This window comes from Akebia trifoliata, chromosome 3, assembly GCF_017979445.1.
Source record: "Akebia trifoliata isolate Shusen 1 chromosome 3, ASM1797944v1, whole genome shotgun sequence".
Classification (NCBI taxonomy): Eukaryota; Viridiplantae; Streptophyta; class Magnoliopsida; order Ranunculales; family Lardizabalaceae; genus Akebia; species Akebia trifoliata.
Window position 1 is genome coordinate 55,282,321 of NC_141377.1, and position 12,905 is coordinate 55,295,225.

At 31.1% G+C, this 12,905-nt stretch overlaps 1 protein-coding gene across 1 annotated transcript; it reads right to left on the reverse strand.

Moving 5' to 3' along the window:
- Positions 1-8,069: 8,069 nt before the first annotated feature.
- On the reverse strand, positions 8,070-9,470 carry LOC147408107 (ethylene-responsive transcription factor 5-like). The gene has a single exon (XM_086436982.1). It carries the CDS (start codon positions 9,420-9,422, stop codon positions 8,238-8,240), a length of 1,185 nt encoding a protein of 394 aa, XP_086293108.1. The 5' UTR covers positions 9,423-9,470; the 3' UTR covers positions 8,070-8,237.
- Between the last annotated feature and the right edge of the window lie 3,435 nt (positions 9,471-12,905).

Sequence of the window (12,905 nt, forward strand, 5' to 3'; positions counted from 1 at the left end):
TCGATTGCTAAGGTATCGAACTAGTGTTGTAAAATACCCGCTACCCGTTATCGGCCCGAAACCCGAACTGGAAATCATATCCGAATCCGGATTAACTCTAATCGAACCCGACTTGGTTCGATTTTAGTTTTCTTACCCAAAAAACGGATCGAACCATAACCAACCCGAACCATTGCTTGAACCCATACCTGAACCGTACCAGAAACAGGATTTCAAAAAAATTTATTTTTCTTCCCCCATCCCCTCCCCCAGTGGCGGATATAATTTTTATTTTTTTTTATTTTTTTATTTTTTTATTTTTAAATTTACCTATGTCTTTCTTTATAAATACAACTCTAGGGATGTCAACAGGTCGGTTTGACATATACCCAAAATCGGAACCTAAATAGAATCTTGGTTTCAGTTATTATTAATTTCAATTTCGGATATGAGATCCTTGGAATCATAACCAAGCCTACAAATAGTCGATACCCATCAAGTACCTATCGGATACACACTAACATCGATAAAAAATTTTGAATAAGAAAAAAATATAATTATCTAATAAAATAGACAATTTATTATAAATGTAATAATTTAACTTGTAATTCATCAACTAAAAATTAAGATCAACGATAAATTCTTCCCACAAATCAAACTTTTAAGAATGAAATCATTGAAATTATGGTGTGAATAATTTACTTGTTGTCAAAATTGAATAAAAATATGAAAAATAAATGCAAGTTCATGCAGAGAAAATATAAAGATTGAAAAATTCATGTTTTCTTTATATTTTAATTTTAATTTAATTACGTCTACTTCAATGTATCTCTTTGTAAGTATTTAACTGGATTACTAGTTGTATTATACGAAAATGATCAGGTCCATTTTGACGGACCCAAACCTGAGTAATCGGTTTTGGGTACAACCCCAAACCCAAATCTCTCACTCTCTCCACACACACACACACACACACACACACACACACACACAAACCCAAATCTCTCACTCTCTCCACACACACACACACACAAAATCTCTGGAGCACTTGCCAAATCACTCTCAATTTTGTTTCAAAAATAACCACAACTCTCAAGAAGCTATAAATTATTGTTTTTTCTTTTTAAAAGAATCCCCTTAAAAAGAATCAAAGAAGGAGATTGTTTTCTACAATTAGTGGGCTACCTCATGGACTCATTTTTCGGATTTGAACGACAAATAGTTGATTTTGCCATTTGAAAGATAAATCATTCTAAAAATCTTTAGTACCATTTATGGTTTTCTAGTTAATGTTACTTTTGGTTATATTATCTAAATAATTCTTTACTATTATTTTAGAATTTTTTTATTTGTAAGTTTGATTATTTGAGAAAGAAAAAACATAGCTAAATCTCAGGTTTGATTGTTCTAATTCTATCTTCTTTTTTTTCTAATATCTTTTTTTCTTATTAGTTGGATCTTTTTCATTTATTTAATCAAATTACTAATTTATCATAAATGATCATTTTGATGATTACATTGTTTCATTCTTGTTTTTTGTTTTATAATGCCTATGACCCTCTTACTAATGAACCACATATTAACACTATGGGTATGCGGGATGATGAAGTTAGTAACGTGTTTGAATCATCACCCCTAACAAATAAAAGATAAAAATCCAATGTTTGATTGTCTGGAAAGTGACTTTGCATGGAATTTGAAATCCATGAAAAAATAGTGATGAAAAATAGGTAGGGTTGGAAAATCAAATTCTATTGCTTGATTTTACTTGGATAAAATCATGGATAAAATATGAGAAAAAATAAAAAAAGAAGATGAGGAGGAAGAGAGAAGGGGGGGATGTCACGGTAGTGGTGGCGACAACGGCGACGATGATGGTAAGTGACGAAGAAGAATGGACAACATAATGGTAATGATGACGACGACAGAGGTAAGTGAGGAAGAAGAAGATGATGAGGAAGATGGGAGGAAAACATGGTGTTGGTAGTGGCGAAGGAAGTAAGGGATGGAGAAAAATGAGAAAGAGAGAGAGAGAGAGAGAGAGATCGTAATAATAGAGACAGAGATGGCGACGACGATGATGATGACGATGACGACGAGGTTAGTGTAATGGTAGGAAAAAAAAAGATATACGTGAGAAAGAATTGGGGATGAAAAATATAGGTTGATTTTACTTTCCCACCCATTTTTGTGAAAAAGTGAAATCCTTGTTTTGGTGGATTTTTTTATTGAGGTAGAAAATGAATTTTCATTTTCATGTGCAATCAAACACTTGAAAAATGTCATTTCCCACCCTATTTTCCATGTGCAGTCAAACATACCCTGATTAACAAATTAAAGATGATGGAAATATGATTTAAAAACCAAAATATAATTATTGTTCTAAATTATTAGCCTATTTCAAGGTACAAACGAGAATTAGTTATTAAAAAAATAAAAACACATTTAAGATTTTTTTTCAAAACAGACTCAACCAGATGTTAGTCAAACCATGTTAAACATATGGTCACATAGTCAAGATCTAGCGAAACGTGCTTTTATAGAACTTTTTAAAATGGAAGAAATCTTATTTCTAGTTGCTGAGAAAAGTAATTTTAAAGAATTTATTCAATATGCATTTTTTTCAAGGTTTTGAGAGTATTTCTATAAACACCTTAAAAAGAGATGTAATGAAAATATTTCAAATAAAAAGAATTACTACATAATGTACCAGTCTACCAGTTAAGATTTGTATCACCTACCTGACTTACGGACATGGGAGCGGATCCTTTCTAGCGTAGATTTCGTATAACTCTCTGTAACTCTTATTGATGGTGGAGGATGTGACACGTCGTCAAGATGATCACATTTAATTTATGAGGTTATTGACCATCCATTTTCAAACTCTTTATTAGAGGAAAAAATAAAGGATTCTTTGACTATTTTTTGTAAATCTGATGCAAGTCATGAGTCCAATAGGATTGAGTTGTTACTTTTCTTAATTATAATGTTCTATGGACTATAAAAATAAGAGCTACACGAAATCTACACCACAGGGGATCCACTCCCTATTGACGTATATTCGAGGAATTCAATGTTTGTTTATTACATCACACTATGTGTGTCATGATTGGAAATTATATAAAAGAATAATAAATTTAAAAATACATGAAATAGAAATAAGATATCAAACAAAAAAAAAGTTGTTGCCGAAAATGTTTACAAATCTTGCTCAAATGTAATATAGTTTTTTTTTTTACCATGTGTATGATATAAAATTTGAAAAGATTTATTAGTGATTTAATAAAATTGAGTTCAAGTTAATTCATTTAATATATAGCTTGCAATCCCATTATATCTGTTGGACCATAAAGTATTGTACTTTGTTTTTTAATAAATATTTAGCATTAGAGGATATCCCGTATTTGATTGGATTATTTGAATCAAACACAAAACCTATTATATATATTTTTTAAATTTACTTTTATTCCATTTGGATTTGTAATTATTTGAATTTTCAATTTTTTTTAAAATTTGGTCTCGCATATCAAACCTAGATGACCTAGGACTTATTTGTTCTCGACACGACGTTCCATACACCATAAATAAAGTGTGGTCAAGTGATACAAAGTATCCGCTCTCATGTCTAAATCACTTATGTCGACGAAAGACTTGTCTCACTTATCCACATGTTGACGCCGTAGGGCCATTTTCACATTGTCGAAACCCGAGCACTTGTATTATAGGACTTTTCTAACCTCAAATGAGCATTTTTTTTTTTTTAATAAAGTACCTCAAACCTTCTTTGAGACTAGTATTTTTTTATTTATTATTGATTTATCAAAACAAGTACAAATAATTGAAAAAATCGCATAATATATATAGACTATTTATTTTAATTTTGAAAATGATAAATTATTATTTTTGAAATTAAAACAATTTGAGTTAGTGGGGAATTTTTTCCTGTTTCCACTTGAATTTTATTAAATAATTTAAAACTTTATGCTTTATAAAATAGTAATTTTCCCCATTTACATAAATAAAAAAAAATTGCCTTTTTTCTCTAGGGTTTTTGGTAATTCCCTCTACTTATATTCTCAATCAAGATTAGAGACTGAGCATCAAATATAAAATTGAGATGGAAGGAAAAAAACAAGAAGTTAACACTTTTATTTAATGGAGAGCCTCAAATATCGTTTGAGGTTAGAAAAGTCTTTATTCAAACGCACATGCAATCAGTTAAGCTTTCCATTGAGTAAAGCAAGAACATTAGTCTTTGATTTCTCACGATTTGAATAATAGTTTTAAAATTCATTTACTCAACTTCAAACTCGGATGAGTTAACTCGATTCAGTGTATTTCAAGTTGATTTGGTGCTTAAAAAAAAAAAAAAAAAAAGAAAAGCCTAAAACTCATATTAACCAACTTGAACCAAGTCAATTTAGAAACTCTGACATATTACGTGGTTACATTTTCTTCTCTCCTTTTTGTTTTTTCTTGAGAAACGAAAAAAATTATAAAAATCTTAATTAAAAAAAAAAAAAGATATTTTTAAGTCGGCAGTCTGAGTTGACTCAATTTGATGGATTGGCGAGTTTAAATATTATGATTTTAATTGATATAAAAATCAAAGTCAAAATGTCAAATACTGGAAAGAAGGTGACGAGATTGTTTAACAAACTCAACGTCATGGGCCCAACATTAAAGATTTTAAATGTACATATTTGTCTGAAGTATTGGCCCAACAAGCAAGAGAAAAGTCAGACAAGAGAAATTTGGAAATTTCAAACCTTGAAGAAAAGCTCTAGCCACGACTCAGGAATGACGTCAAGACCTTAGCTGTGATTTCTGACTCAAAAATAAAAAATTATCCAACGTTTCAAGACTCTTCTAGGTGACTCAAAATTTGACCGAGTCAATTGAGTTTTGAATTGACTTGAGACCCATTGACCCCAACCTACTCACTAAAAATTTGTTTGATGAATCATTTACAATCTTTCAATCTTCGAGTATTTTTTTATATATATCATGGCTTCATGTATGGGTTCCCACCGATGATAAAGAAGATCAAATCCAAACATTGAAAATCATGTATGATGATCAACATCTAAAGATCTTTGACGTATTGAAGACGAATATGAACATATTTTTAATAATAGAAAATGAGATTTAAGATATTAATTAAATGGAAGAACATGATTTGTTTAGCTGTCCTCAAATCTTTGTGGTAGGACTTCGATGATTAAGATATGAATATGAGTTGTGCTACACTGCCTACGTTGGAAACTATATCCAACTGGCAATGCATAAACAGCCCTAATTTTTTCTCGAGATACAAGTTAGACAATTAACAATTCTCTATGCATTGTTAGGTCAACTTAGGGTTGGATCCAGTGACCAATATAGGCAATAAAACATTTAATTAATTATAGATTTAGGGGTATTTATAGCAATTCAACCAAGTTAATTAGACTGAACAAATTAACTTTCTAGTTAATTCTATCATCAAGATGAAAAGTGGGTTCAAACGCCCAAAGTTAAAATTCAACCAAGTTGACTCAATGAGTTTCAAGTCAACTCAGACGAGTTTAAAACATAGGTGGATTCTTGATTGCACATCACAATCTTGTCATAAAGTTATTTAGACAAGTCGGAGGATACGTTCATGCAACTTGTTATTGGAACGGTCCACATGTCATTTTGCTAAAAATAATGTCTAGATACAACTTATGATTAGTTGTCAAAGTGAGAATATCCATCCATTTCACTTTCAAGCATTGTTTGGCCAACAACTTTACGCTATCCGTATGAGGGAGTGAGGAGGGACAACTCTCCAATTTGTGGGTCCCAAAGCGTGGACAACCCAATATAGCCTTAGGTGCGAGGAAGTGTGTAAATAGGGACCGACTGGTTGCACACCACTAAGTGCTAGTTGCACAACAATCATAAAAAAAAGTTCTTTTTTATTTTTTATTTTCTAAAATACTGTTTAGCCTCCTACTTATTCACTTTAATACGTTATGTTTAGGGTTTTAAAGCTTATTAATTTTCCAGTAATTTTGTATTCTCCTTTGCTTTATTTTATTATCATTGTTTTTGCTTGTGTTCTCTTTGACCATAATTTATGGTACTAATTGTCTAAACTTTGTTTAGAGTATTTTTAGAAATTAATATGAACTTATGTTTGAATCTCATCTCTTGAATTTTCATGATCTCTTTCGATTATAAGTGTAGACATGGATTCAAATAAAATTATTAAACCTTACTATGACTTTACAAGGGAATCAATGTATTTCTTGCAAAATGACTTCAAATCCTACAACTTGTTGAACATGGATGATTCTGAAATGACCAAGTATTTCTTATAAAAATTACTAAACCAACGATAATTTTTATGGGCATGATTTTGGAAGAAGAAAATAAAAATAAAAATAAAAAAAGGAGTGAAATATTTTTTAAATTAAGCGATGAAGTGCAATTGGTAATGCGTGGTATGCAGCTAGTCAGCATCGAGTAAATATCATAGACAAGGCCAAACTTGTGGCCCATGCATGTTGGTAAAAATATTTTTCAAATCCATTTTGGTATTTATCTATTTTTACCAAAAATGGGTTCAAGCTGTATAATCATTTATGCGATACAATTTTACCTTTTAACCTTAATTCCGACATTTCAATGGAGGGATTTTGATTTCAATACCATGTGATGCTATTTTGATTTCTACTAGAAACTGTAGGAAAAATGTATTACAGAGGATCCACTCCTAATGATAAATCCATTATTTTAAAATACCTTTTTACTCATGATCATACATCTGGATGAAGGTCCATGTCTAATTATTTTGAACCAATAAATTTCATAACATTTACTCTTAAAATCTAGATCTTAATGCCACATTTGGAATCATTCAGCTATTCGGAACAAAAAGACTAGGAAGATGGGGTCACTGTGGCTACACTTGCGCATAGCTCTGGCCTAAAGGACAAACAATATACAAGTTGGTCATTAATTGTTGTGTCCCCGCAAATAATATAAGTTAAAAGTACTTTTCAAATATTTGATATTCAAAAATACTAATTTTCAAAAAATTTACTTGTGTACTTTTCCATGTTAGTAGTTACTTTAGCACAATCTCTATCTACAGCTATCCCTTCTTTCAGTACGATGCATCCCCCATTGAAAACCCTTTTTCTACCTCAAAACAGATCATTTTCCATGTCCCTCTAATCTTGGGTCTTTGTGTAAGCTAAATTATGTATCCATTTTTATCTATATTTTGGGTATATTATATAACCCTTTTAGGTTTTGGTGAAAATGAAAGATGATGGCTTTTTTCATGAGAAATTAACGATAATAAAAGATAAAAAATGAGGCCTTATTTAAATTATTATAAAAAATCCATAATATTTTTTTTCAAATCCATCATCTTGAACCTCTACGATAAAAACTTGTATCCTCGAATTCAACCTCAAGATACCATCACCTTTAAAATTGGTTTAAAAAAATAAGATAAGGTTTTGAAGAGCTTGAAAGGGATGGATTTTCGGGAACAAATATTTCAGGAATACCTTAAAATTCTCCATATATTTTATGGAGTCTAATCATTCAATTTCAGGGATTTTAACAATTTATTGAGTTTACTTGTCAAATCATAAATGTAATCGAGTTATTTGATATATAACAATTTTTTAGAGAAAATATGTACCCAGGAGATTTGAGTGAGATATGGTGTTCTAGGAGGTCAGTTGCCCTGTCTTTACAAGTCAATCTATTGGTCCGAAATCCCTTCATAAAAAAGAACAAAAATAAAAACAAAAAAATTATTTATTATTAATATGTAAAATTATATTTAAATATTTATAATTTTAATATATGTTTACTTGATTCATCTTGACTTGTAAAACATGTCAGTCGAGTTTTAAAATTATGAGTCCAAGCACTTAAAAGTGCATGAAAGAATGAAAATAATTTATATGTAATTACCAATTTAAACAATTACTCAAAGATTTTCTTGGCTTTCCTCCAAATTCTTCTTATCTTTATTTAGTGAAGGATTACGATTTAAAAATATACACAAAATAAAAAAATTGCCTTCAATCCTCAAATCCAAGTTCACAAAACTAAATAAATAAACAAATAAAATTATTACTTATAAAACACTACAGTATACGTATCTTTATACGTATAAAGGCATTAACCGTATATGTACACCCAAGATACCTCACTAGATCGATCAGTCCCCTATTTCTCACACCGTAGATTCTTAGTACTTGATTATCTCAGATGACCATTAGTTGTGGATAACCAAATGAAGGAAGTGGAGATAACGGCGACAACGGTGGAACGTTAAATATACCGTTAACGTCCCCATTCTCCCAAACTGATGTCCAACTTGACGGTGTTAATGGACAAGCACCAGAAACACTCGCCGTGTTGTCAGATTGAGGCGGATTCTCCTTCTTGACCACTTTCGTCTCTACTACTTCCACTCTCTCTTCTGTTTCAGTGTCTCTGCGTCTCTTCCGGCAAGTATTATTCGTAGGTGTGTCAGATGGGTTTCCGGCTTCGAGAGGGAAGTTGAGGATGGCTTTGCTTCCACGCATCTTGAAGGCTGCACGATCGTAAGCTTTTGCGGCTTCGATTGCAGTCTCGAAGGTTCCAAGCCAAACCCTAGACCCTCTTCGATTGGGATCTCGAATCTCTGCCGCGAATTTCCCCCACGGACGTTGCCTCACACCTCTGTAGTGTTTTTTCTCGCCGGAATCTGCCAGTTTTTGGACGGAAACCTTCGCTGGAGGTTGAATTTGCTCGGTCCACTCGACTTTCTTCACAGGAGGGAGAGAGACCTTCAATGAAGGTTTTCGTTCATTGAGCCTCGATTGAGAACTTGAAATTAGGGGTTTTTGCTTAATTGGATTCAAGATTTGAGGTTTCGTATCCAATTGGAAGAAATCATTTTCAGGTAAGGATTCAAAGAGATCGGAATTGATTTCTTTCTTAACCATCAAGTAATCATGACCTTCGATTTCAGATTCTGAAATTAGAGATTCAGTAGGCATTAATGGTTGAAAACAATCATTAAAGATCTCATTTTTCTGCTCTGAAACCAGATATCCAGAGCAATCTGTAATCGAAGAGAGAGAATCAGATTGAGAGGTTGAAATTTCTGATATTTCTTCATTAATTGAATGATTTCCTGAGCTTTCCGATGTAAGATCAGAGTAATTGTTGAGGAAGCTTTCCAGAGAGGCAAAATCCCCTAAGAGATGTTGCCTGATGAGATCCAGAGCTGAAATTTCGTCTGCTCGCGCCGCCATTATAGAGAGAGAGAGAGAAAGAAAGAAAGAGAAAAGTTCTTCTAGAGAGAGAATCTTCAGATTCGAATACGAAATAGAATTAGAGATTTGAGATTTGAGAGTGGAAGAGAGGAAGTGAGGAGAGGTATTTGAAGTGGTGGAATTCATTTGTCGTATTTGGAAAAGTGGGGAAAAAAGCGAGCTTCAAACGAGCTTCTGCGATGGAAGAAGGAAGCTACGTAGTTTAATACTTTTTTACTTCGTTGTGGACTGGAGGCTCGAAAGCTACAAATTTAATCTGTTTCGTAGGTAACTTCTTCTACTTTGTTATATGTTAATATACATCAAATTTTCTGTTTGGAATAATTTGACTGTGCGATTAATCATTTTGTTTTGATTTTCAAGAATGTAGGGCGGAGATGATTCCTATTTGGTCAAGTTGTGGACGATCTATTTTTGGTACGACTTCATCACTGTGCTGCACGTGTGTTAATAATGGTTCTATAAAATAATAGACGGGTCAATGGTATAAGCAGCAATTTGACTCACCTAATTGATTTTAATTAAAAAATAAATGAAGAAACCCAAAATATAATATTAATAAATTTTAAAAATGAAGAAATCATGATGTAATATGAACTCAACTGATGCTTGGACGAAGGTCTCGGATCCTGGTTCTATTTATTATAGAATTTGAACAATAAATTTGATCAATTTAATTACTTGAAACAATTATATATTTAAATTTATTTAAGAATATTTATGATTAATTTACTTGAAACCATCAAATTAATATTTTCAATGGGCGGAGCCTTTTGATTAGAATTTGGAGATGCCTTTTATACCTAAGATATATAATAAAATCTGTGTGTCAAATGGTTTTATGTTATGTATTAGGGGTGCACATTGGATTGGGTAAATTCGATAACCGAACCAATTCGAAATCTATTGGATTGGATTGGTTTGGATTGAGCATGATTTGGTTTGGTTCCGGATTAGGGATATAATAGAATCGAATTAATCCGAAGTATCTATAATATATATATAAAATCCTTTCTTAGTTTCGTTATTCTATTATTTATTTCTTTTTTCTTCAACTTCATCTTTTCTATATTTTTTCTAACAAAAACTCATAAAAAAATGTACACAAATCTCTCTCTTAACTCTTAAATGAATTAATTCATTTATAGAAAAACTTTTTCAAAAAGTTTGATTCATTATTTTTTTATGAAGATCTTTATGCCGTGTTTGTTAGATGAAATATATTAGACGAACCTAGACTTAGATTCGTTAATCTACCATTTATGAATTAGTTTCCTCACTAATCCATCAAAAATACAAATTTAAAAATTGTAAATTTTTTTTTTAGTCTCATTGAACTTCCTCTAATATTCAATTTATACAGATTTTAGTTAAAATTTAATCATAAAATCATTTTCATTTTAAAAATAGACATTATTTATGATTTGATCAAAAGAGTTCCTATTTTGAAAGAAAAAATACTACTTTTTCTATTTTGAAAGTATAAGAATCGATAATCGATCCAAACCAAGGTTGGTTTGGATTGGTTCGGTTCTATAGGATAATTGGATTGGTTCGGTTCTAAATTATCATAACCGATTATGTTTAGTTCGATTCCAATTTTGCTAAAATCCGAACCAATCTGAATCATGTGCACCTCTAGTATGTATCCCGAGATTGAACTATTTTGAGAGTGAAAAAAAAAGACCTCTTTATATCATATGTTATCTTGAAATGCATTTATCTAATTATTTTGAACTCTTAATAGAACCCTGACCTTTGATAATTCAACTGATTTAACTCATGAAAACGTTTTATAAAATAAATAATAAATTAATTTACTAGGAATAATGAGAGAAGAGAAATGGAGAAGAGAAAATACATGGGTTGGACCTTCGAAAGAGACCCGATATATGGTCTGAGAGGTTATGGTATATAATTAAAAAGCTTGTAATGTTTCGAATATACAAGATTGATTGACTCTCTTTAGAGTTCATTAGAGATGTAGTCACCAATTTATGGCATCGATTCCTATCAATAAATTGTGTTGTGTAGCTCTTTTCTTGTACTTTTGTGGGTTTCGCTTTTACAGATCTTTTATATATAAATCTTGCTTCCGGTGGTATGCTATGCATCCATAATTAATTGACTTTGGAAGAGAATCTCAAAGAAACGCTGGTATGTGTAACACCCCCTCCCCCCTCACAATACACTAAAAAATTTGGTAAAAAAAATGAATCTATTATTATTATTAATTTTTTTTTTTTGAAGTTTTTAAATTTTAAAATATAGAAGTTTGAAGATTTTTTGAATAATATGCCAATGGTCCAATAGAATTAGGCTCCCACCTTGCCAAAATTTCTAGGCATATCATGCGGAAGGAACATCGACTTTAAGTAACCCACTTGGTGTCGTATAAGAGTTTATTTTTCCCTCCGCATGGCATGGCATGTCATATGCCCAAAAGTCTTAGTGAGGTTTTTAACCTGACTAATATAGTCAAACTAAATATCTTTACGAATAAAATAGTAGAGAAATTAATGAAAAGAGTTGTGATAGACTGACACTCTTTTTTTTTTTTTCCAATCACCCATGTTTGCTTTCATCACAAAACTGTATATCATTTGTTTTGGGATGCATGATAAAAAGATTTCATGATTCTGTAATTACCATGTCAAGGAGCATATGATAAAAAGAGCGTCAAATTATATCATTAGTCTAATGAAAATGGTAAAGAGGTAGCAGATGTGATACTAGAATTATAGTTCAAAATTTTGTTCCACTTTGAAGTACTTCAATGAAATATTCTAATTTTTTTGGCATGTTTTGAACAATCTGAAAATATTTTGAAAAACGTAATCTCGATTTCTTCCCTGAAACACTTTTGAAAGGAAATTTTAAGCCTCGATTATGATAACATAATTTCTATGGCAAAAAATATAAAGTGAGGTGTATTTAATATCCTATATCATGATTTCACTAACAAATATATTTTAAAGGGTAAGAATAAGAGGGTGTTTTAAAGATAATTAGGTCTTCTATGATACAAATATCTAACACCTACAAAAGAAAAAACTTCACAGATCTCTTACTTCATTTCCATGACTATTTATGTAATTTTACAAAGAAAGGGTAGTAGATTATTATTAGTACCCACTTGGCTGATCGTTAGACAACCTTATCCATCCAGCAACAATGAAGTTGCCCGCCACCTCTCGTCTTATTCCTACTTGGTATATGAAAGTACATCAACTTGACAATCCATCCAAAAATACCTCCTCGTCATTTAATTACACATTTAGGCTAACATGCGCAGTTTGGCGTCAAGATTTAAATTAGGAAAAATTACTTAAAATTCCTAGTGGAGGGATTTATTTTTAAATAATTCCTAAATTTTGGATAGTAACTTGATAGGATATTTAGTAAATTTTTTATTTCTCAATGGTCCCTCAACTAACTCACCATTTTTTTTTTATTTACTACCAAATTCACCATTTTTTATATGATTTACTGTCAAGTTCAATATTTTTAAATAAAGAGTGATGAACTCAACATTAATAAAATTCACGCATTTTTTATTTTCAAAATTTTTTTTTTAATCTAAAATACATAAAAAGATTGACTAAAATC